Genomic DNA, 26240 nt, shown 5'->3' on the forward strand with positions numbered 1-26240 from the left:
ACAATCTCGATGCGGTCGAGCTGACCAGCACAAGAGCACAAAGGACTAAAAATAGAAAAACACTGAGAAAACATACACACAAACGAGAAAAAACAATGATAACACGAATAACAGCAGAGCAAAACAGAGAAGACAAAGGGCACAACCCACCCCTCTAACCAGAATCCAACCACTGAACCTGCAAGCAGAAACAACAACGTCCAGGTGCAAAGGTCTACGACCTAACAAAGGTGGCAAAGCATCCACCCGCACAACCAACCACGGCGGCAAAGCATCCACCCGAAGCAAACTTAAACCAACGCGACTGACGGCGACAAAGCATCCGCCAGACCGGAACGGCGGCAAAGCATCCCCCAGCGAAGAGAATCCGATGACCAAGCGCGACCTAGACGATGCAGATGAAATGAAACGAAGGCAGGCGCAGAAGCAGAAACTCTCAGAAGAGAGCAGATGACCGCCGCCAGCAAAGCTTCCAAGATAACGCCTTCATGAAGGAAACGATGCCACAGGCGCCGTCATCGTCCGACCAATATGGTCTAGGTTTTCACCCGGAAGGCAAGCTGGCGAGGGAGGAAAAGGGCGGAAGGATGACGCCTTCAAGAAGGTAAACGGCGCTCGCGGGCGTCGTCGTCATCGGTCCGCAAGCAGATCCAAGGCTTTCGCCACCACCCCTTTCCAACCCAGAGCCGACGGCCGTCACACGGCGAGGGGCAGGCGACAGGCCGCCACCTGCAGCTGCGAGCTCCGACGAGGGAGAGCCGCGCCCGGCTGGGGGGCACCACCGGACGCCGCAAACCCGGCGAGGGAGGATCCCCAGCGAGTGGAGGGCCGTCCCCCAATCAAACCCGTCGCAGGAGCCCAGATCCAACCCGGGGTAGGCCCGATCCGGTGAAGGGGGCGCCAGAAACGGCGGCCGCGGCTGGCGACCGGAGGCGGCACAGTGAGGATCCAGGTTCGCAAGGCCGGCTGAAAGGTAGCCGCCGTAGCAGCGCCCCACTGGCCGCCCCGGCCGCAGCAGACCGCCGCCGGCCGCCGCCGTAGCAGACGCCGCCGCTGCGCCGATGCCGCGTCCCGCCGGCGCCCCAGCTGCTGCAGACGCCGTGCCCCCGGCCAAGCCACAGTAGGCGCCACCGCCGCGACCAGATCGCCGCCGCCGCGTCCCGCCATGCGCCGACACCGCATCCCACCGCGCCGAGGCACCGGGAGAGCAGATCCGCCGCCGACACCGCACCGCCGCCGCGTCGAGGCACTGCCGACCGCAGCAGAGGAAGCCGACGAGCGGGAACGACCGGGAAATACCGGGAGAGCGCAGATCCAGCCGCCATCCGAGCGGATCCGGTTAGCCACGACTTGGATCTCGCCGCCGGCCGTGCTCACGGTGCATCAACAAGGAGAGAGCAGGGGAAGGAGGGAAGAGATTGGGGGAGTAAGAGGTGGAAGGGGACGAGCTAATGGCCCCGCCGCCGCCCTCCTCGCTGCACGCCGGGCTTCCGGCGGGCAGCTCCGGCGGCGGCGAGGGTAGAGAGCGTGGGGGGCGGGGGGCCGAGGCGGGGGGACGGGGGCAGGCTCCCAGAGGGAAAGATTCCCCCCTAACTTCATATTGGTTCTATCGACGCATGACCTAAACCCCTCTAGACCCGCTAGAACTGACCCAAGTCACCGAGACACCCTTGCTTACCGGCAACCCCTCTCCCATGGCTTGGCGGCAGACTGAGGAGGAGGAGGAGGATGGTGCTCAGCGACGGCGGTGGATGGCTCTGCTTGGAGATGGCACAAACGGGTTGCTAGGTTGTTGATGATTGTGTGGGTGCGAGTTATAATTGATGGGAAACGGCCGGGTGACGGCAAATTTCTAGCGGCAAGGTGAGCTCAGCCGGAGGGGCAGTCTTGGAAGAGCTGATGGCGTCGGTAGTTTTGGCAGTGGGTTTTGCGGCCGAGATTGGAAAACCGAGCGGCGAACAGATTGATCGCAAGGCGCTGATTAACCGAGTGGCTACCAACTAATCAGACGGATGAAAATCATCCGAGGGACTACGATGATGCCGGTGCCAAGCGACGTACTGTCGTCACAAGTAGGGAAATGGAACTTACGTGCGTGGCACAAGCAGGAAAATGGATCTTATAGGTTCCATAACTAACAAATATTTCATTTCATTTCCTTCAACCAACAATAAATGAAAAGCGCAATTATATATGTAACGCGGTATCAAAACCTATTATACTCTATGTATAGAAACGAATCGGGCTAAGTCGTCGCGTATCTAGGGGTGGGCCGGGTCGTATTGAGAAGATCAAAAATCAGAAATTGCTTTTTTTTTAACATAAGGTTAAGGAGCCTGTTTGGAAGGGTTAAAGTTGAATGATAAATTTTAACATCCATTAGCACTTATATACCTTTGCTAAAAATTTCAAGTCTTGGTTAAACCTTAGCCCACCCTATTAGCACTCCTGTTTGGACACACTAGTGACTAAGTTTAGCACTTTCACCCATTAGCACTTAGAATCCAAATAGGACCTAATTTGACTTAGAGCTCGTTTGAACTCAAGTGCTAATGTGTGAAAATGCTAAACTTTAGTACTAACTCATCCAAACGGAAGTGTTAATAGGATGGGCAAAACTTTAGCCAAGACTCAAAAAACTTTAGCATATACATAAGTGCTAGTATATGCTAAATTTAGCACTTAAGTTTAGCTTCTCCGAACATGCCCTTATTCACTAATATATCTAAAAAAAATATTGGACCACCCTAACTAAAAGTTCTAGATTCGCCGCTGCATGTATGAGATGCGTGCCAAAAGTTGATGAACTCTTCCCAATGGTGAGGTGACCTGCCTGACTGGATTGGGTGATTACAATCTATAGTTGATGGCGTTTCGTACGTCGCTGAGGCGAGAGCGCTCACTTTCCAACCGTCCTATGTCCATATCAGTAATCAAGTGATTCAATCATCAACCATCAACACTTTTATTAAAATGCAGTGCTGTATGCATGGTAGGCTTATATATATATGGTACACATGCAGATCTGGGTGATTTGCTTCCAGGCTAGCTTTAGTTGTCATTATTACCTTCCTTGCATGCAACACGTTTCCTTCTAAACTATTCTCATGTCACAGTCACAGGAGAGTTTAATTTATTTTCTTTTTTTTTCTCAAACGCTCGTCACTTCAGGCTTTCATTTGGTTCTCTTTCCATGCTTAATTATCTTTCCTCCAGTTGTCCATTAGAGGATCCAAATCCTATCCAGCAGATAGAACATGATCGATCAACATGCGCCATATCTTATATTAGTATTAAACTGATTCAATCATCAATCAATCAATATTAAATGCAATCGCTATATGCATGGGAGACTTATATATGCATGGTACACATGCGGATCGATCAGCATGCTTGCTTTCCAATTTCGCCTTTAAATTATGCTAGCGTTATCGTGTTCTCTCTCAATGCAACACAGTTTTTCTAAGCTTGTTCTCATATACTCTCTCCGTTTCAAATTATAAGACATCCCAAGAATTTTGGAGAGTCAAACCAATCTCAAGTTTGACTAAAGTTATAGAGAGAAATATAAAGATTTATGATATCAAATTGATGTACTATGAAAATATAACTAATAAAAAATCTAGTGGTACTTAGTTTATATAATAAATGTCATTATTCTATCATATAAATTTGATCAAACATAAAAAAATTTGACTCTCCAAAATTGTTGGAATGTCTTCTAATTTAGAACGGAGGGAGTAATATAGATTCGTAATATCTCCAACTGGGGAACGAGCATCAATTTTTTTTTCTCGAGCGAGCAGTTGGATTTAATTTAAACCTAACAAATAAATTAAATATTAATTCGCACGAACGAATGATATTTCACATAGCATCAAACTACATAGCTCAATGTATCGTGATAGCGAGATAGATGGTGACCGGGACGCCATCTATCTCCAAGTGGGGCCGGCCAGAGCCGTGGCTACCGCGGCGCGGTGAACGTCGAGCGTGGCATGTGGTTGGCCGTCTGGTGCGGAGCATAGGGCAATGGTGGGCACAGCACAAGTGTAATGGCAAAAAGGATGTGTGCAAACATTTTGTTGGAATCCACCCTGTGAGGTGACCACGCCGGTTTGCCGATATAAGGCAGGTGATGTAAGCAACGTGCCAACAATCGAGCTGTGGAAATTTTGCGTTCCTCATGCATGGAAGGAATTGAAAGGAAATTTTGTCGACGCTACGGAAGGAGAATGTGCCAACAATTAAGCCATGGTTTTGAGTTTTCTAAAAAAAATGTTCCATGCCAAAACTCTGAGATTGGGCCGAATCTCTGTTTGTATGGGCCATCCACCCATAAGTATGTACGCTTCATTTCTGGCCCGGGCCGGGCCGAGCGAAATTTGCATACCTTCTCTCCCTCCTCAAAGTAGGGAAGGGGGAGCCCAAGAGCAGCAAGCGGGAGGGATTCTGATTCCGCGCGCTCCTGGCGGATCGGATCCCCCCGGGCCCGGCGGCCGGCGGCAGACGGTGCCGCGGCGGTCGCCTCGCCGATTCGCGGTCCCCTCGCCTGACGCCGCTGACTCCCTCGAGCTGCGCCTGACTCTCCTGATCGAGGTAGAGTCCCCGCCCATCTCATCGCGTTCTAACCCCACCCCTGAATCCCCGAGATTCTCCGGTGATGTTGCCGATGATGATGCTATGGCGTCGAGGAATCGAAGCATCTAGCTTTGCAGCGCTGGTTTATTTCGGGAGATTCGGCAGCAGATTGTTTTTTTTTCAAAATTTGAGGGCCAGGAATGTCAGCTTCGTGCTGTCTCGGTGCTTCGTTCTGGCAGCGTCGAAATAATCAGAGGAAATACCCAGCTAGAGTGTCAGTACAGGCCAGGCGATTTCAGATTCGACGCGTCCAAGCTGGACTCTGCTGGAGTGACAGTGTTGGAAAGAAGAAAAAAATGGCTCTTGTCCATTCTCCATTGCACCTCGCGACTGATCCAAATGCATAGAACCTTGCTTCATTCTACTCTCTTTGCCAATCAACACAGGTGCCAACAAGCAGTAGGTTAGGTTACACTGATGAAGGATGATGAAAGGATCAGGTGCTCTAGCCTAAGAGGGAGAGGGGGTGAATTAGGCACTCTAAAAAACTTAGACCTATGACTCCAACTAGTTTGCACAAAACTTAAACTAAAACAAACTATCTATACGTGCAACTATGGTTGTTTTAGTGTGAAACCCCTATCCCAAAAGAGTTTAGCAACCTATAGCATTTCCTATCAAGAAACTACTATATGAAAGTAAAGGCATAAAAATTGCTAGTATGAAATACGGAAGCTTAATGAGCGGGATAGGAGATAGCAAACTCTTGACGCGGGTGTTTATCCCGTGGTTCGTGTTTTGAGAGAAAAATCACACAAGATTCTCTCTGCGTGGGAAATAAAGAAGATGCGGGCGTGCCAATGTATATAGAAAATACACAAAAGAAACAAGAGACAGGGAACACAAGCTTTATTCATATTTTTGTAAAATACAAATATAGGTTCCCATACATATGTGCGCGCTCCATAGCCTGCCGTTGGGCAAATCTAACTTGGGTGAAAGTGGTCTTCTAGTTCCCGGGGCCTCGGAAAGCTCCCGGTTAATTACCTCCGCAAGACTAGCTTGCCGGAGTACCTCCGATTAAGCTGCTGTGGTCGTCGTCTTCGGTCTTCGCTTCACGTTCTCCATGCATGATGATGGTGGTGGTGTAGAGGTGGGGCGTCGGCATCGTCATGGCCTCGTCGGTGTCCATGAGCCGGTGTAGTGCAGCTGGAGCATCAGCAGCGCCCACCCGTGTCGTTCGGCCTCGTCGGTCTCGAACGGCGTGGTAGTCGTAGTAGTAGGTTGTGGATGCTTGGAGAAGACTTGAAGCTGGACCGGATCGATGTTGCAGCAGCTCGGTCGAGGTGGTAGAAGTTGTTGATGAAGAGGGAGGGAGTGTCGCCAACCCATGAGCATGTGTGGCGTGGTTGGAACATTGACGCCACCCACTCGCCCGGGTCGTCCGCCTTGCCAGTGTCGGATGTTGCGTAGATGCACTTGTTAATGTGGCTTACTGAGGTGGCGCACGTACTCCCCTACTCAGGCTCTGCACGGCTCCTCGGGTCGTCGGCGCGGCAGCGTCTTGCGGCAGCCTGACGTCGGCGTCATCCGCCGTCTTGTACCCCCGGGCGCCTTCGCGGCGGCGCCGTCAGCGGAAGTTCGGCTCCAGGTCAGTGCTGGCCTCATAAGTCGTCGGCGATGCGTGGTCACGTGAAACTGTGACCGAGTCGACGTCGTGGCAGAGCTTGATCGTGGTCAAGGTAGTCGTGAAGCAAGGGATTCATAACCGGCTTGTTAGCTTGTGGCACGCGCAGGTCCGTGCATGCAGCATGACATTGCTTCTTTGTTTGCTTGTGGTATATAGCTCGTACATAGCACCTAGTGCTTGTTGACATGGATGAGCCTAGACACTTTTTAGCACCTCCGATAGCCTTGCAGTGGCGCCATAGTTGTTCATAGCTCTATGGCCGTCCTGGCGTCACCAGCGCGCACGATGGCGTCTTGCGACAGCCCGCGAGCATCTTCCGCTGTTTCGACGTCGCTTCTTATCTCGGCGTCTTCGCGGCCACGCCGTCGTCATCCTGGTTTGGCGGCAGGTTTGATGTACAGCACCGGCCTCATCGCAGGCCGCGCTACGGCGTCTTCACGTCAGTGTCGCCGGCATCGGTTGTTGTGACTGTGAAGGGTGCCGCCGCTACGTCGGCGGGTGAGCCGAAGTGGTCGTCGATGATGGGGGTTGCCGCCACTACGCCGGCGGCCAAGCTGAGACTGAGATGATGTCGATGATGAGGGGTGGCGCCGCTCCGCTGGCAGCCGAGCTGAGGCGGTTGGGGTGGCGCCGCTCCGCCGGCAGCCGAGCTGAGGTGGTTGTCGATGCAGAGGGGTGGCGCCGGCCTCATCGCAGGCCGCGCTACGGCGTCTTCACGTCAGTGTCGCCGGCATCGGTTGTTGTGACGGTGAAGGGTGCCGCCGCTACGTCGGCGGGTGAGCCGAAGTGGTCGTCGATGATGGGGGTTGCCGCCACTACGCCGGCGGCCAAGCTGAGATGATGTCGATGATGAGGGGTGGCACCGCTCCGCTGGCAGCCGAGCTGAGGTGGTTGTCGATGCAGAGGGGTGGCGCCGGACCGAGTCGACGTCGTAGCAGTGGATGGTAGACGAAGTGGACGATCCGTGGAGGCAAGACAACACCCTGTAGCTTCCTAGCTTCTCGCCAACAGCAAAGTGCCCTTGCACTTATGGCAGCCTGGGCTTGCATGGAGGCACGAAGCTCGTACTCACGTGCCAAGTTGCAGATCGGCTCCTTGGCTCTGTGCACGCAACCCCTCGGCCTTCGGCGTGACGACGTCTTGCGGCAGCCTGGTGCCGGCATCCACTAGCCGACTCGGCGTCGCTCGTCATCCCGGCGTTTTCGCGGCTAGGGTTGAAAACGGTCAGAATCGGTCGGGAGAACCCCGTTACCGTTTTCACTTTTACATTTTAATACGAAAGCGATATCGAAAACGAACAAGTCGAACACGAATACGAATACGGACTCACGGTATATCGAAAACGAACCAATTCGAACGGATAAGTGTCGAAAGCGAACGGTCTACGGAAAGGTAAAACGGAAACACCGACCCGTACGATCGTGCCCAGACATCAAACAAACTCGACATGAGTACATAAAAATACATAGACAAATGACGGTACATAGTCACAACCACAACTCACAACCGGAGGAGGGGCTGGCGACGACCGAGGACGACTAGACACCGGAGTTGAGGCCTCAGGGGACAAGAGCCAGAGAGGCGGCTGGCGATGGTAACTGGAGGGAGAGGCGGAGAGAGGCAGCGGGCGAGGGAGGGAGGCGGGGACATCAAGGCCTAAGGGGTTGGGTTTGAAACTAGTTAGGCTTAAGCTGAAAAAACGGTATATCCCGAATTAGTGAAAACGGGATATCCCGATCAAATACGAGAAATACGAAAATGATCGGAATATAGGTCAAACCGTTTCCGTCCCGTTTTCGAATTTGACATCCCGTATTTCGTATTGATTCCGAATTTGTCCGAAAATATGAAAACGGATCGGTGAAATGTAGAAATCGGAACGGAACGGAACGAGATTTATCCCGACCGTTTTCAACCCTATTCGCGGCGGAGACACCGTCATCGTTGGCTTGGTGCCAGACTTGATCTTGTCGTGCCGTGCCTCGACGGCCGCCGTTGCCGGTCCAGTGGCCGGGCTTGTAGGCTTGACAGGAGGACGAGGTCGCCGGCGGCTTGGTGCAGACGATGATGAAGACGAAGATGATGGTGGGGGCGTCGCCGGCGTGGTGCCGATCTACCAGCAAGTCGTGGATGGCAGCCTCGTAGTCGTAGTCCATCTGCATCTCGGCTTTGCTTTAAGATCGATCTTCCTTTGCTCTGCGGCGCCATGCCCGGCGGCCGAGCGGTAGACGGCGTCCTGGTGGCTCTTTCCCCGTGGCTCTTCTTCTCCACTCATCAGGGCGAGCAAGAGGTGCCATCGTCTACACCTTGGATGGAGGGGGGTGCGCCTCTCCCCTGGATAAGATGGCAAGCTCGATGGGGACGACGGCGGCCGGCGATCTCTCGACTCTGGGCGGGCGGCGATCTGATGATGAACGGCGAGCTCGCCGGCCTCCCTGGCTTCTCCGCTCGTCAAGGCGAGCAGAGGTGCACGGCGTCGGCATGGCGATCGGCTGGGGCGCGACTCGCCCCCTCGCTTCCTGGCCCGGCTGCTCCCGTCGAGGAAAAAGAAGGCCTTCAGCGTGAGCCCCTGGGGACTTTATATAGGCAGGGATTAGGTTATGGTGAGCAGCAGGCTGCGCGTCTTGCGCCGCTACAATTCTGTTGCAATCCTTCCGAGTAAGCTGCACGAGATATACTTAGATTCGTCACCAACCAATCAAAGTGCCACGTGATGAGGAGCTTCTCGAAGCTTCCGGCTAATCCGTACTGGACTGTGTGGATAGCTATTGGTTGGCAGCTTATCATGCGTGTAGCAGCACTTGGTAAATAAAATATACGTGTAAGTGTATTTTGGAACCATGCTCGTACGTGCAAGCTTCTTGCTTCTTGGTAAAACACTTGAGCTTAACCCATGACATTTGAATTTATCATGACAAAAATACGTCAAACAGTTCGGTTAGCCACAAAGGCACACCTACATCCATGTTGTTATAGCACTCACTAAGAGTATTGCTACTCGGCTACCAAGTCTCTTCCGTGAACACAATCACGGTCACCTTGGCCCCGGGTTCCACTAAGGAGCTTCTCCACAAAGGATGGGGGTCTCCACGTCCCCCGCACAAAGTGTCGTCGCCGCTCCACACCAAGTCGGAGGGTCGATGACGTTGCCGGCGAGCTTCACAGCTCCAAGGGGCCGGCGCACCAAGCTCTTCTTTTGGTTCACTAAAGAACCACAGCACAAAGTCTCAAGGCCTTGCAATCTCACACACTAAGAGATAATCTAGCACTCACACTTTACAAGGCTAGTGCTAAAAGCTAAGGATATGATCAATGGGCTCTTGTATGGCTTGGAGATGATCTTGGGTGTGTGTGTGACTTCTAGCAACTCCAGAAAACTTCAAATGGCCGGGGGATGCCATATATATGTAGGCCTCCAAGTCGTGGAGCCGTTGCTCCAACGGTTAGCAGAAATATGCGTACCATCGGATGAACCGATGCCTCTGCCTGGGGTAGCGTCGGTTCATCCGGTCACTCTCAGACCCGTAGTATGCGACCCCACCGGTTTAACCGATGACATGGCGTCGGTTCAACCGGTCACTTACAGCACTCAACTAGCCGTTGGCCTCTTTCTCTCCTGCTGACGTCATTACACCGGTGCTTTGTTCCGATGCATCACCGGTTCAACCGGTGCTGAAGACTTGACTCCTGCGCGCTTGACATCGTCTCTGGAATATAGTACATCCAATGCACCGATGTCTCTCTTGACACCATCGGTTCATCCGGTGCTTCACTTGTTGCTTCACTTAATCTTTAGAGGCGCACAGACTTGGACCACACAGCAGGGCGTCGGATCTTCCGACAACCATCGGATGCACCGATGCCTAGGTTCTTCCGGTGCTACTGATTTCTGCAGAACTCGTCCAATTCAGCGTTTCTTAAGCATCGGTTCTTCCGGTGCTACTGATTTCTGCAGAACTCGTCCAATTCAGTGTTTCTTTGAGTTCTTTCTTCGTGTTTTACTTTGCATGGCCTTTTTACTTCATCCCTGGGATCTAGAAATGTTCTCTTAACAAAACCATTAGTCTCATTGATTGCGTTGTCATTCGATCACCAAAATCACTCGAAATGGCATAAATGGTGCCATGTTCGTTACAGAAAGATACCGAAAGAATATATAAATCTGTATTGTTTAGAATGGAATCGGCGTTAGTTTCATTCATTGTAACAGGTGAGTCAAAATCAAGCAAGATATGATAGTGAGTTTTGGAGAGATCATAACACAAAACTCCTGGATGTCAAAGCTCTGATATACACTAAACAGAAACAAGGCCTGGAAGTCGGAGATTATTTTGGAAATGATGAGGAAATCCGTTAGACTTAGGCGGTTATTGAGACTAATAAGATTGAATAAAACAACTGACCATTTTGCCCCCAATGTCAAATCACTTAGCTTGACTTTTCTGCTTTCCCGTGCAAACTTTCTACTTGATGCACATGCCTACCAGACTACCACTTAGTTCGTACGACTGAAAAAACGAGCTATATATCTAGTTTTTAATTGCGTTGCGTTGTATTGACATAGACCTGTCAAACTGTCATGCATGACTGGAAGATAGTTTTTATTACGATGACCAGGAGATTTTTAAGGTACTGCATTGCCTTTTCTATGGCGTCATAATTGAATTATTTGGTCACATGACTTCCAAGTACTTCTTTTCTTGAGGAAAGCACTAAAGCAGAGTGAGAGTCGAGGGGGAGAGCATTTTATATTTTCCACTCAAAGCTTTGTTGCCTAATGGAACTGTCTCCTCTTCGTGTCAGTTCTATGTTATGATGACTTCTTTATCTTTATTGTACCTTTGTAGCATTATGTACCTTTGTGGCAATATGCCCTTCTTATCTTTACTCTTTGTCCTAATTGAAATACGCTTTTAACAAGTGGGGCACGTGTTGCTGCACTTTGCCCGCGCGCGAGATAAGTAATAATCGAGACAGATACGGTAAGATATGGACTTTATTACTACCCAAAACTTCTTATTTATCATGGGTGCCCCACTGAAGTGCTATCTATCTTACTGTTATGGTAACTGAGTGTGCGCTGCCAGTAAATACAAGTGCCCCACTGAACTAATTATCTTATAGTTATGGTCTTACCAGGCTATTGCAAGCTGCAAGAAGCACTTTCGCAATCAAATAGTTGTTTCAGAACTATACTGAATTGTCATCATCCTACTGATGTTACTTAGTCCTGCTGGCTAGCCAGTCCATTATACCATTTTGACCACCAAATAAAAGAACTTTGAAAGGAATCATATCGGAGTTAACAGGTACTTCACTTTCAATACTAATCTTTGCAAGAGTAAAGCGCAAGATCATGACTGACTTGCATTTTGTTCTCAAGAGTTAGGAACTTCCTGGAAACATCGGAGCTGGGATCAATTCCAGCAACTGCTATATCTAATGAGGGGGATGACGACATGTTTGCCATCGCACTGCAGTTTACTAGCTGAGAATAATTGACCATCTGCATTGTTGTTGCTTTCAGAAATTTAAGTTTAGTAGCTTTGCACTACCGACTAGTCTTCGTTGTCGAGCTCGGTTGGTCGATCGGCAGTGGACTGGTCATCATACTAAAGAGGATGGAAGATCTAAAGCACTGGGATGCAGAAGAGTCTTGGTCAAGGTTCCCTATCCTTTACCATGTCCTCTTGCTTGAGAAATGTACATGGAGGAATGGCATTATTTTCCAACGAAATAAGAAAACTTCGCGTACGGTATTTATTTCAGTTTGAACAGTCTGTTGTGTCTGTGCACATCAAAGCTCAGGTCAGTCGTTGCCGGTTGCGGCCAGCGGCACACACTTGCAGTGAAGCAGCATGTAAGGGTCAGTAGGGCTTCAGTTCCGTTTACTTTTATGCACGAATCGTTGATTCGAAGTCATGCACACATTCCCAATCAATGCAAGATGGTACTTCATAGGCAGCTTCCTTTTACTTGGTTTTCTATAGCGTATACGTGGTGGCCTGGGCCCTGGCGGGATTTATTTACCCCGGCCCTTAGCGATAACTATTATTATTATTATAGGGAAAACGTAGTAGAACTCACTCATTAAGTTCGTTGGTCAACAGTGCCTATGTTTCTTTACACAAAACGTTACGATAGAGGTCTAATCATCACGTGCCCTGGTGCAAATCTTAGACATGAATTGAAGGCCAAGAAACTGTGCCCTCATATTTACCTTGGAATGTTCAACTTGATGTTTGTACCCGGACTTCGTCTCTGTGTCCATGTCAATGTAGTATAACCAGACATAATAAGCATGTTTATTTGGGTAACTTAAAATCATTTGATTCCACCGTTGATATAGAGAATCGGGGAAGAAAGTTCCTTATGGAAGATGAATGGTTCAAAATGGATTCCCTTATGAAAGATGAATGGTTCAAAATGGTGAAACGGTGCGAGTAGTTCGCCGAAGAGGAGGTTCCTTGTATGTAGTCCCCTGCTCTGGCTGCTGATGCAAATGAAACCCTATGAAAAGTTCCAACTTAGATAAAAAAAAAACAGAAAGACAATTTTAAGCATGTGCGGGCTGCTGCAAATCTTAAGATGTATCGACCGGCATGATTTGCGCCGAGAATCGATCAAGTGGAGCAAAATGTATATAGAGATGGAGTAAGAAATTTAGTTCACTGAAGAAGTTCCTTGAATATACCATCTAGCCACCATCAGCTGCCCTGGCTGCTAACGCAGACTAAATAATGGAACTGGAGGCTACTGGGCCTCGTATGATGCCATTGGATGCTGACAGCACGCTATTCATTCTACTGGAGTATGGTTTAGTGACTTGGTGTGAAAGAATATTTTGCATGCAATGATTGGTTCACACACCTGAATAATGCCGAAATATTTGATTACTCTTTGCAGAAAAATGTCTGGCCCCGGGTAGGTTTGTACTTGTACAGGTCTCTTGCGTGAGCGAACAGGCTGCTCTACTGCCCATGTTCCCCCATTTTTTTTCCGGGTGATTTTCCACGTAGCGAATGATCTTCGTGGCTGGGTATTTTACTTTTGCCAAGACTACACCAAATAACAATACGGCCTTGTTGCAAGCTTGTAGAGAATTCGTAGTGCAGTTTGCTTTCGAGTAGACAATGTAGAAGGGCATGTTAGCAATTGGCAGACGGGAGAGTTTTTCTTTCTCTCCTTTTATTTTTAGCGAGCATCGTCAAAGGTAGCCGCTATGATGAGGTAAGCGCATGGGAGGTCTCAGAGAAGACTTCAAAGGCGCGCCTGCTTAACCGAAGTTACCGATCCAAGCAAGGGCACGTACGTAGCAAAGGTTGTTACGTTGCAACTTACTCCACTTGACTCGAGCGATCAGTAATACTATTCTACACCTTAGGTACGGTTTAGTAGTTATTCTACACGTAACCATTAAGCAGTAAAATTACGGAACAAACTGATTAGAAAGTACTGAACTGAGTTGCCGTATTACTGAATCACATCAGTAAAAGGGTGTCAGTAAATTTCGCCCAACGAATGTTACTGAAAATATATTCAGTAGCAATTAGTTGGGTGTAGAATAGCTCTACAGTTTAGGTGTAGCAGTTATTCTGCACCCAGTAGTTAAATCACTAGCTGAACTGATAAAAAATTATAAACTGAGTTGTGATTTAGTAAAATAATATTCAGTAATCACGCGCAGTAGTCATTACTAAAAATTTGTTTAGTAACTGATTAGGTGTATACTCTTCTTGAGTGTGTGTGGACACACGCGCAGGTGGCGCTGTTGACCGGTGGTAGGCTGGTAGCGGGGGTGACAGTCCTTGTACTGGTGGGCAGAGATGATCTGATAGCGAGGGCACTCTTGTCAGCGGGAATCGCCATCCGTCATTGTACTTGCTTACGGCGGCAACGGTCCGGCGATTGTGGCGGCCGGCGGTCAGCCTCTTCGTTTTCAAGCATGTTTCTGTCATAATACAATGCGCGACAAGATGGAGAGAACATCCCCTTTTCCTCCTAACTAAAAGGACACGTCCTCCTATATATCTTCTTGTGAGCAGTAAATGCTACTTGCTGAGCTATAAAAAATATGTTTACAAATTAAGTTCTACTAATAACATGGTGGTGACATGCATGGACGTACGGCAAACCATGTAACATACAATGCACCCACCGTGTGTGCCCTTTTTTCGCGAACATGACTGAGCACGTAGGGCTTGTTTGGTTGAAGGCCTCACCCAGGCAGTTGCTGCCAGGCAGCCATCCTGGCCCCAGGCGCACAAAATTGATGGCCTGGATGAGTTGCCTGGCACAGGGCGCTTTCTCAGGGTGCAATCCAAACAAGCCCGTATTATTTCATTAAGAAGAAAGCAATACGACCATTACAAACTTTAATAGATAGAGACTGTTAAGGCGGATACAAACCACCAAACAAGTGGCAGGCGACCCCAGTAACAAAAAAGAATAGTAGCAAGAACGACGGGGAAGAGACTCACCCGAACCTACAAATCAGTCACGACCACAAAACTGAACCTGCTAAAGGATACGACAATATCAAGGGTGTAAGATCTACAACAAACAAAGGTGGCAAATCAACCACCCATCCAACCAATCACGGCGACAAAGCATCCGCCCAGAGTGACCCTCGACCAATACGACAACAGCGGCAATTCCGAATCAATGGTGTGAGCCCTTTGGTTGGCAATTCGGAATCAACGAATTGGAGCGCGACTGCGCGAGCATAGAATTTTTGTAGAACTTTTTTGTAGACTTTGCTTAATTGCATGGACGACCTGCTCATTTGCTAGCTTGCACTGCGGCTAGCTAGTAAGAAGGTTACCGAATAAGAAATTAGTAAAAGTACATACATGCCGCGTCACACTCTGATCTCGATCCCCTCTCATATAATCTATCTGAAGTCCAAACGGTTGAAAGCTCCTAGGTTGACAATAAGCACAAACCACATCATCATGTTAGTAGGACTCTGCTTGTTACAGCGCTAATAGCCTACTACTCTGCACTGTGCATCGCGTAATCACGTACGTGTACGTCGTAACCATCGACCGATGACACTTCTTCGTATGCAGCACGCATGCATGCTCGACACCACCTATATTATAATAATAAATCTTGCATTGCATTGAGTTGTTGATGACGCAAGCTCTCCACCGATGACCTCCCCCTCGATCTCCCAGCTATTGGCCGGCTGGTGTCTCGCCGAAGAACAAGTCTCGGTTATTAGCGGCGGTCGCCTCTTGCTCGATCGGAGGGGTGTGCAGTGTGTGCGCTCGCGCCGCACGCAGGAGCGTATTTATAGGGTGTGATGGATTTATCCCGTAAGAAATCTTATTACAAGATCTAAATCTATTAAAAACCCTAGTTGTACTCGGATTCCACTTGAACCGGTCAAACCGGCCAGACCCACCGATTAGACCGGTCAAACCGGCCAGACCCACCGATCAGACCGGTCAGTCGTGCCAGACCGGCTACAGACGCTTCGATCGGTCAGACCGCTTGAGCGCACCGGTCAGACCGGTCGGTACAGGTTGCTGCCAATTTTGGTCGTTAACACATAGATGTCGCGTCACACTCTGATCCCCTCTGATATAATCTATCTGAAGTCCAAACGGTTGAAAGCTCCTAGGTTGACAATAAGCACAAACCACACCATCATGTTAGTACGACGACTCTACTTATTACAGCGCTAGTAGCCTACTACACTGCACTGTGCATCGCGTAATCACGTACGTGTACGTCGTCACCATCGACCGATGACACTTGTTCGTATGCAGCACCAGCACGCATGCATGCTCCACACACCAGCTATATAATAATCTTGCATTGCATTGAGTTGTTGATGACGCAAGCACTCCACCGATGACCTCCCCTCGATCTCGTAGCTATTGGTCGGCTGGTGTCTCGCCGAAGAACGGGTCGTCTCGGTTATCAGCGGCGGTCGCCTCTTGCTCGATTGTGGAGTGGGCAGTGTCCGCACGCACGAGCGGACGATGGCCAGAGAGCGTAAGGAACGAAGCCTCGCGGAAGTGCATGGGCTGGTAGGTACGGCGGCGCGGCGTTCGCTGTGTTGCTGCTTGCTACTAGCTGTTATTGATCACGGCGGCGTCAGCGCGTCGGCGACGACCTTCGCCACGGCGTCCCTGACCGGCTGCTCCTCCCACCCCGGCGGCGACTGCGACACACCAATCAACAAACAATGGAAGGAATTAGAGAGCGACATCGATCGATCGGCCCGAAAGAACGACGACGACGACCCACACGCCATTAGTAGTAGTAGTACAATGCCAGGAGAAATAACTTTATTTAATTAATAATTCGACAGGCTAGCCAGCTACCTAGCGTCGCTCTCAGGTTTTAATAATTTACTAATTATTATCTGCTGGATTTGCATGAACTACTCCGACCCGTTGGAGATGAATCCGCATGCACGGGCCGGCCCCTTAGTTTTCATTTAGTCAACGAAAGATTCTTCTTATTTTGACCCTTCCTGATTGGTTAACTTGGCGCCTGCACACTGCTACTATATATGTCCAAAACTAGTATGTACTTATTAGCTAGCTGGTGGCTAGCAGCCTCCGTATATCTTATTAGTGGCAAACTTCAGCACAATTATTTTATGATGATGATGATCTGTCCAACATAACATGCATCATATCATAGGGTTTATCATAGTGCTTAATAATTAGCAATAGGTATAGCTGTTTATACCTTGATCCGCAACGTCAGGTCAGCTCGTGGAGAGTTGTTGGTGTTGGCTTCCGAAGCTTCAGCGGCGCTCCCGCTCGTGCTCATTGCCACCAGGGTTACGCCATCGCCAATCTGTTCTTTCAGGCACTGCAGCGTCCGAACCGCCACGTCCGTCATGTTGCACGGCGAGCTCACCGCGATCTTCAGCGTGCAGAGCTCACGCGGCGGCTCAGCCGCCGTCGCCCGCACCTCCTTGGCCGCCCTGGTTATCTCGACATGCACCTTATTCTTGCCGGAGTCCTCGGCGGCGGCGTCTTTGCCGGAGCCGTCGTCGCTGCTGTCGTCTCCGCGGACCAGCCGAGACTCGAGCAGCCTGTTCTTCTCTTCGAGCTCGGCCACCTTGGACTCGAGAGATCGCACGTACTCCCTTGCCCTGATCAGTATCGACGTCTTGTCCTTCTGCATGCCGTAACAAACTAAACGATGAGCAAACAAATGTGTCCGGTACGGTGTTCGTCAGAAGCTAGCTAGCAGCTCAATCATGCACGATCAGAAATTAATCATGGAGTACCTTGGCGCCAGGGGGGAGGACGGCCTTGAGGGCTTGGAAGCTGTCGTTGAGCTTCTCCCGCCGCTTGCGCTCGGAGAACATGTGCTGCAGCTGGTTCACCGACAGCGCCGGCGCCGCCGCCTCGGCGGCCGCCGCCTGCTGGTAGTAGTACTGCTGCTGCTGCTGGGAGCTATACCTCGCCGCCGCGTGCATCTTGGACAGAACCGACATGGCCGTCTTGAACATCCTCTGGCCGCACGCGCCCGGCTTGGGCGGCCTCTTGGGGCCGAGGTGCCGCGCGTAGCGCTTGAACGCACCGGTGTTGGTCTTGGTGGCCGGCGCCATTGCCGCCGCCGCCGCCGGGACGTGGAGGTTGGCGTACTGGCCGTGGTGGTCGTAGGGCACCGCGGGCGGCAACGGCACCTGGGAGGACACCTCCAGGTACTGGCTGCTCCCCGGCGTGGCGAGGACGTGCGCCGAGCTCTCGGGGCTGCAGGAGATCGACGCGGAGGGCAGCGAGAGCGAGGAGGAGGCCGACGAGGACGGGAAGCTGCCGGCGATCAGGAGGCCATGGCCACCGTCGACGCCGATCGGGTGGTTGTGCACGCCGATGGGTGGGGAAACTCCGCCGCCGTCGCTGGAAGCAGGCACGTCGTAGACCGACGCCTCGTCGTCGTCCATGTTCATGCGCATGTTGATCTGCGCGCATGAGATGAATGTTACTCTCCATGATGCGTGTACGAATCTGCGCTAGCTGATCGACGATCAAGGACGCCGTCGCGCGTCTGATGAAATTGCAGTGTGAAAGATTGCATGGTTCGTCAGTGGAGACTTGCCTGGTTCAGGTGGTGCTGAATCTGGTGCGAGCTGTTGATGAGGAACTGCTCCTGCTGCTCCTCCTCCTCCTCCTCCCTGTACTGCAGCCCGGCAGAAGGGGCGCAGCTGTGCGTGCAGAGAGTAGTGACGATTGGTCAGCATGATGTTGCAGATAATAAAAAACAGCAAGCAAGTTCAGAGGTAGCACTCAAGCTCAGTCAAAGCATGCAAGAACAATCTAAGGAAGAGATCAACGGTCAACCCGATGGATGAAACCCATGCATATGAACCAGCATATCATGATGGACATGATGATGCCCACATGACATGCATGAAGCCCGTTCTAAGCATGCAGCAAGTACCTGCCGGCAGCGTATCCGCACATGAAGCCGTTGTTGCCGGCGTTGTTGATGTAGCCATGGAGCCAGCTGCTGCAGCTGCTATCCATGGCGACCGACCGACCGAGAAGGCTTCTCGCTGATGCTGATGCCTCTCGATCGATCGGCTAGTTCTTTAATTTGCCAGCAAGATCGAGCCTGCGGCCAGTTCCTCTTCTCCTAATAATTGATAAGAACCCTAGCTAGCTGGATTATTAGCCCGGCCGGCCGGGACGATCAAGTTCTGATGAGCCGATGCTCAGCACCGTGCATGCAGAGAGAGCAGCAGAGAAGTGAAGAGGTGAGAGGTGGTTAGCTAACTAGCTGCTAGATGGATGGAGATGGTTGGAGCGAGCAAAGCTGCAGCGGGATTGGGCAGGTATATATAGAGGTAGTTAGTGGTGTGGTGTGGTAGGGTGATGATGCTACAAGCAGGCTATAGCTATCAGGAAGATACAGCCATGTTCGGAGGCGGCATGGAGAAATAAACAAGACGATTGGTATTGGCCGGCCGGGCCGGGCCGGGGGGATCGGAACGCACGTGCTGCAGGCCCGGACGTCAGGGTGCGCGACCGGCGCGGGCCGGGGAGGGATCGATGGATGGAGTCTCCGGTCAATTTGGTTTGGCTGTGCGGCTGCGGCCGGCCGGGAAGGAAAATGGAAAGGAGAGGAGAGGAGAGAAAAGCTAGCTGAACCTTAACTACTTGGCTTTTGAACCAAGCGTCTTCTTCTTCTTCTTCTTGTTCGATCTTCCGATCCACTACCCGACGAGATGAGAGTCTGGGGCTCTGGCTTCTGCGCCCGGGATTTTCCACCCCCTCTTGGCCCGAGCGTGCTCCATCGGCGCACGCATGCTCGGTCTCGCCTCTGCTAATCATGTCGTCTCGTCCATCTCTGGTCCATCAACTTGCCACTCCCGGACGGCCGCCGCCGTTGCATCCATCTCCAATTCTCCACGACCGCTAGCTAGCTGCATCCCAATTCTTTCCTAACTGCTTCAATTCTTCGTCCGTTCAACTAGCTTTTTCTCTTTTTCTTTTTTGTTTACACGCAACATACGCCGTACATGCACGTTGCCATGTTGGAAATTAAAGGTGCATGCGTTCAGTTCAATGCACGACGGGCGCCAAGGTCTGGATTGCCATTTTTGCCATGATATGCCACATGTTGCTTAATTATTTTTACTCGCAGGAAAAAGTTGTCTGAACCAACGAACGGCTGAGATTCCCGCGAGTAGTAGTACTAGTACTCCGGCCCTCCGTCCCTAAATATAAGGCATTCTAGAGTTTTTAAAACGGATCATGGCTATATAGAAAAGACTATTTTACCTCTAATTATTAAGCATTGGAATTCTATTTAAATAACTAAATATGTGCTATTAAAGTAGCATGCACTTTTGTAACGACACCTGCTAAGATCTACTCTACACATTGAGTAAACCACACCTGCTAATTAATTCTCTTGCGCTTTCGTCCTCGCTTCGCGCAAAAAAAATCGATCCGGAATTAATATGCTTCCCGGGGCTCGGTATTTAAATTGTTATGGCTCTCAATCGGTTTTTAATATGGGACAATTCCCGCGGGTGAACAGTGTTGCGACGCTACAGTAACCCAACATCAGGCCCGGCCCGGGGTGAACAGTGTTTGCGACGCTACAGTAACCCGACATCAGGCCCGCCCCCGGGTGAACAGTGTTGCGACGCTACAGTAACCCCGGCATCAGCCCCGGCCCAATTCGGCTGCACTACGCGAGCTACAGTACCCCCGTCTGCTACAGTACCGGCCCGGCGCTGTTTCCATGGGCTGTTACAAACTTACAATCAATCCCCCCTTAGGACTCGACGGGACGTCGAGTACCAGACCAACCCCGTCCACATGCCTTGGCATCTGCGCCCCACGCGCCCGTGCTCATGCCCGCGCATCTGCGCCCCCACGTGCCCGTGCTCATGCACGCGCACTTCTGCCCGTATGTGGCGTGAAACCGCGAGAGTCGGTTCTGATACCACTGTAACGACCCGGCCCGGAAAAACGGCTAAGATCTACTCTAGACATTGAGTAAACCACACCTGCTAATTAATCCTCTTGCGCTTTCGTCCTCGCTTCGCGCAAAAAAAATCGATCCGGAATTAATATGCTACTCGAGGCTCGGTATTTAAATTGGTCTGGCTCTCACTCGGTTTTCAGTATGGGACAATACCCGCGGTGAACAGTGTGTGCGATGCTACAGTAACCCGACGTGCTACAGTGCGCGAACTACAGTACTCGACATCAGGCCCGGCCCAACTCGGCTACAGTACGCGAGCTACAGCCCGGTCTGCTACAGTACCGGCCCGCCGCTGTTTCCATGGCCTGTTACAACTTTCCCATGCACCTCCCTTGTATGGCTTCATGCATGTCTTTATGATGGGAAAGACTATGGGTGGGCATTCGGGTCGGGTATTTCGGGTTTCGAGAATTTCGGGTTTTGAAATCTGTAACCCGAAATTTGCCTGAAATAATGAAAACCCAACATTTCGGGTACCCGGAAATTCGGGTTCAGGTTACCCCCGAACTACCCGAAATTTGTACGTCTCCATGGCGAGCGTCGGGAGGCGAGGTGGTGATGCGAAGACCGGCGGCCGGGGGCGGCGGGGGCGGCGGCACGGTCACGCCCCGCGGCTGGAGCAGGGCCTACGCCGAGAGCGTCTCCATGGTGCAGGCGTGCGTTGAGAGGCGAGGAGACCGGCGGGGGCGGGGGCGGCGCCTGCGTCGGCGCTGAGCCGCTAACTGCTCGGGGTGGGGTGGATGCGGCGGCGGCGGTTGGGGTGGGGGCTGGGGTGGATGCGGCGGCGGCGGCCGGGGTGGGGGTTGGGGGTGGATGCGGCGGCGACGGCCGGGGTGGGGGCTGGGGATCGGTGCGGCGGCGGCGGCCGGGGTGTGGGCGGGGACTGGGCGCGGTGGCGGTGGCCGGGGTGGTGGCAGGGCGGCCGGCGCGGCGGCTGGGGTGGGCACTGGGCGTGGAGTCCATGGATGGACGGCGGCGGCATGAGGGGCTGGAGGCGCGAGGGACTGAGGGGATAGATAGGGTTAGGGTTAGTAGAAGAGGAAGGGTTTGGTGGGCTGGGCTCAAAATATGAGTGGGCCGAATGAATAATAATTTTGGGCTGGTTTCTTGTTCGGGTTTGTTCGGGTATTTCGGGTACCGTGGCCCAATACCCGAATTACCCGTAATAATTTCGGGTACCGTGGCTTGAAACCCGAATTAGGGTTCGGGTTTTTCGGGCTCGGGTTTTTCGGGCTCGGGCTCGGATTTTTTCGGGCTCGGGTTTCGGGTATCGGGTATTTTGCCCAGCCATAGGAAAGACCCGAAAACGGTTCACAATTAAAATCATTGGGTCCACTCTCAATCCAGAATGCCTTAGGCCAGTCTCAATGGGATTTCATGAGGATATCATGTCATTAATTAAGTGGACACCTCAGCAAAAATGTTGTCATGACAAGAAAATTAATAGGAGAGAGATGGGAACTGTTTCATCCCCATGGAATGAGTCGGGCACGTTTCCAAGTCGAAGAAACGCCAACGAAACGCGCACTGAGAGTAGGGAGCGTTTCATGGCGGATGTCGTGCGCTGGGCGGCCCTGTCAAGGGTGGTGGCGGCGGCACCGAGAAGGGCCGCAGTGGTGGCTTGGTGAAGGCCCGCGGTGCCGGCACGATGACAGGCGGCAGCGGCGGCGACGACACTTGTAATCCGGCGGTTGCAGCTCCTCCGCCGGCTGCAGCTTCTCCGGCGGCACCTCCCCACGCCGGCCCGGATATGCATCTTTTTCCGACGCCTCCCCCAAATTGGCTCGGATATGCAGATTCTCCGGCGCCGCCCCCAAATTCTTCCCCACATGGAAACCAATGCACAAATCCATGGTAAATATGTTGTGCGTCTCCATCGAGATGCTCTTTGTTTCTTGTGAGATATAGTTTTGATTCAATTCTTTGAGACTGTTCATGGTTTTGTGCACAGATGTAGTTTTAAGAAGAGTAAATTGCACTCGTCATATAATAACTTATGCGGCTGTATCACTTTAGTCCAACAAATTGTACAACACATGAATAAATGCATGAACTTGTCAAAAGTGTGCATCTACGGTCACACATACACCACAAAGTGTATTTAGGCCACAATTTTTAATGTGGAGAAGAGGGAGGGCCATAATTTGAAGTACTAAATAAAGTCTATTTACAAAATTTTTTACATGGTTGGACTGTAAATCACGAGACGAATCTAATGAGCCTACTTAATCCATAATTTGCAACAGTGATGCTACAATAACTAAATGAGCCTACTTAATCTATAATTTATAACAGTAATACTACAGTAACCATCCGCTGGATGGCATGCCATGGCATGGCAGCAGATGCAGATGCGCCTCTGCCCCTGGATGGCCGCCACGGCTAGCGCACTCCTCCGGTCAACTGGTCCCTGTCATCAGTCCAGCGCCCGGCGCGCGCGCGCGGAGAAAGTTCCTTGCTGGTTCCTGCTGCCCATCCGTGGCGTCGTCTCGGCCGCTGCAAGTTGTAAGTAGTAGTTGTTGTTGCTGCGTCTTTATGGCGACAGCACCAGTGAAGTACTACTATCTACTACTAGTATATTATTCTCAGGCCACCCATGACAGCGACAGCATGCCACGACAGACGAACGGTCAACGCCGGAGGCGTTAGGATTGTATTGAAAAACTGGCAGGCTGGCCGCGCAAATAGCGCGGAAAATAGTTTTTTTCTTTATTCTTATATTAATCTTTAATTTTTAAAATTTTATACATACATATATGAGAACATATCTAGTGCAAACCATAACTTCGTGAAAACCATAACTTCGTTAAAAAAAGTCGTATAAATTCACCAAAAAAATCACACAAGTAGATGATGTGATGTTACACAACTTTGTAAAATATTTTATCCACACTCGACTTTGTCTGTGAGATGTAAAAAGAACAAATTTCAAGCCAGAAAGTTGTCCAAAAAAAACATATATATACCTATATTGTCTTATGGCTGTTGTATCTTTCCCCATCACGTATCGTGTACGGAATCTACAAATTTACTAATGCAGCTGCCAATGTATAGTTTTCTTCTCAATGGTAGCTATTAAATTGTGCTTATTCGTGGCTATGCCAATAATTTCTTTTTGGTTGTTAACATATTCCTTAAATTATAGAGTGACAGCTTGTTTGGTTGGGCCTCGTCTCCTTCTAAATTTTGCTTTAGCTTTGGCTTCAATGGTGAAAGCACATTTTTATGGAGTGAAAATACTTCCCAACACAGCTCCTTAATGGTAACGTGGTAATTCTAAGAATACTTTTTACAACGTAAAGGGTGAGGAGAAGTCGGTGAAGCCAGGGTTTGGTGACAGATCGACTGTTTACACAGGTGGCTTTTGTGGTGGGGCTGTATATTAGACTAGTCTCAGTGGAGATTGTCATCACACAGTTACCAAAACTACGAACTAAGTAACCGAGCCGGGATGACACTCTACTCACATCCCATGACACTCTCAATTCTCTCTCTTTTGCCATGTCAGCAAATTTAATGTTTATGACACTCTCATAACACTCCCATTGAGATTGGACTTACGAAGTATAGAAATATTTCCCGACAATATTTATATTATTTTTTATGGAGTTGAAACTATTTTTTTAAAATATTTACCAAAAAAGCTTCTTATCGTACCGTGGTAATTCTAAGAATTTTTTAGAACTTAAGGTGTGAGGAGAAGCCGGTGAAGCCAGATTTTGGTGACAGATTGACTGTTTACACTGATGACTTTAGTGGTGGGGCCGTACATTACAAGGTATAGAAATCTTATATCATTTTTGGAAGAAAAATAAGTGACGTCATGCATTCATCTATAATTCTTGTCATTGTTTATTTTGGGAGGATAATAATTGACATCATTGTTTTATGGAAGAAGAATAAAGAAAAATAAATGATATCATTGCTTGATTGAAGGGAAATGCCTATAACACGTACATCTCCACTAGTATTAATAAACAGCCAATAATTTTGGTTCCGTTTAATTTAAGGGCGCAATTAGTTGGGTGAATCCAGGTGAATCCAGCTTAACCAGATCCGACGGATGCAAAATGCTGGTGATCTGATTAGATGCCCGGGTCCTAGGCCGGCGAGATCATGTAGCCAGCGCTTCCCAGCCAAGCTCACCAGATGCTGGCAAAAAATTAAAAAAAAATATCGTGCTACGTTCCCACGTGGTTGGCTCATGCGGGAAGATCGGGGCGTTTCCACGTGGCCTAGTTGCAATTAAACGGACCACTCGTTTTGCATGCGCTGGGCCTCCTGGCCAATGGTGGCATCGATTACGAAGTTAATTAAACAAGCAAATCCGCCCCGAATATTTCCTTCCTCGAGTGGCCCCGCCCGCTCGCAAATTTTCTAGTGCAGTGCAGGTACTCGTGCTAGTGTGGCGTACCACTTGCATAGTTGCATGCAGTGGGACCTGCTGTCCAGTGCCCCCCCCCTCTGGTTCTAGAGAAGCAGTTTTATTATCAGTTTCTGGCACTGGGATGTCAAGTTGTCAGCCGTTTCGTACAGTGTGGCGTGCTGAAACACGTGCAGAGCTCTCATCCGGCCGGAGTCCCACCAAATTCGAACTCCTAGCTCGATCCTCCGTCGTTCCCCCGACCAGCCGCCGTAAAAGAAGAATGCAGAGCACGGAACTGGAGTGTTGCAGTGCCGCCGCCGCCGGCGCGAGCAGTTCGCCGGACTTTCCCTGGACTGGACCCTGGGCCTGGCTAAGCTGCGGTAGGTAGCTCCAGAGCTGCTCTCGTGTCCGTATTGACAATTTGACATGGCGCACCACGTGTTAGGTGTACGTACGCAAGCATTAGCATCATTTTTTTTCCTGTATACAGAATTCAAAGTTTAGTATACGTCGGTAGGAAAATACCTTGCTGCCTGAAGCCATGAATTGAGTGTGCAAAATTTTTTTTTGCGAAAAGAGTGTGCAAAGTTTAATCAGAAACAAAACACTCAAAAAACGAATGAATGACACTGTTAATGAATCTGAAGGAGAAAAACGGAAGAATGGCACTGTTTCATTGTTTCTGAAGAAAAAAAAGAGCACAGACCGGTGCATCCAGCAATTCGTCCTCGTCCATCTCTTTAGGCCCATCAGGGCCCAATAACAAATCGTCCCCACGGTACATGGCATCAATTTTGAGATTCGGCGGAATCATTTTGGATCATAAAAAATCATGGGTCTGCACCTTCAGACCATGTGTCACGACCCCAAAACGTGGAGCGCGCCGAGCGCTGGCGCGCGCATCGCGGCGTGCCGCGTGTCAGCTTCGCCGGCGTCCAACCTCGTTCCACGCGTCGGCCATCGTCGTTCCCCGCGTTGTGCACGCCCTTATCCGCGACCTCGCCGTCGACCTTATCCTCCATGTGGCCGCGTTCCCCATCTCTTCATCTTCTTCCTCGCGCACGACCCGAGCAGAGCTGCCCCGCCGCTGGCGCCTCGACCAACCTCGGCCACCGCTCCTCGATTCCG

At 50.5% G+C, this 26240-nt stretch overlaps 1 protein-coding gene across 1 annotated transcript; it reads right to left on the reverse strand.

The window, feature by feature from the left end:
• Positions 1 to 16100: 16100 nt before the first annotated feature.
• LOC120709425 (putative transcription factor bHLH041) lies at positions 16101 to 19065 on the reverse strand. Its single transcript, XM_039995057.1, has 5 exons — positions 18689 to 19065; positions 18347 to 18452; positions 17532 to 18209; positions 16982 to 17419; positions 16101 to 16445 (listed from the first exon to the last, which is right to left on the reverse strand). The coding sequence occupies exons 1-5, from the start codon at positions 18772 to 18774 to the stop codon at positions 16368 to 16370; spliced, it is 1386 nt and encodes a 461-aa protein (XP_039850991.1). The 5' UTR covers positions 18775 to 19065; the 3' UTR covers positions 16101 to 16367.
• Between the last annotated feature and the right edge of the window lie 7175 nt (positions 19066 to 26240).

Source organism: Panicum virgatum, chromosome 5K (genome assembly GCF_016808335.1).
Source record: "Panicum virgatum strain AP13 chromosome 5K, P.virgatum_v5, whole genome shotgun sequence".
NCBI classification, from domain to species: Eukaryota; Viridiplantae; Streptophyta; class Magnoliopsida; order Poales; family Poaceae; genus Panicum; species Panicum virgatum.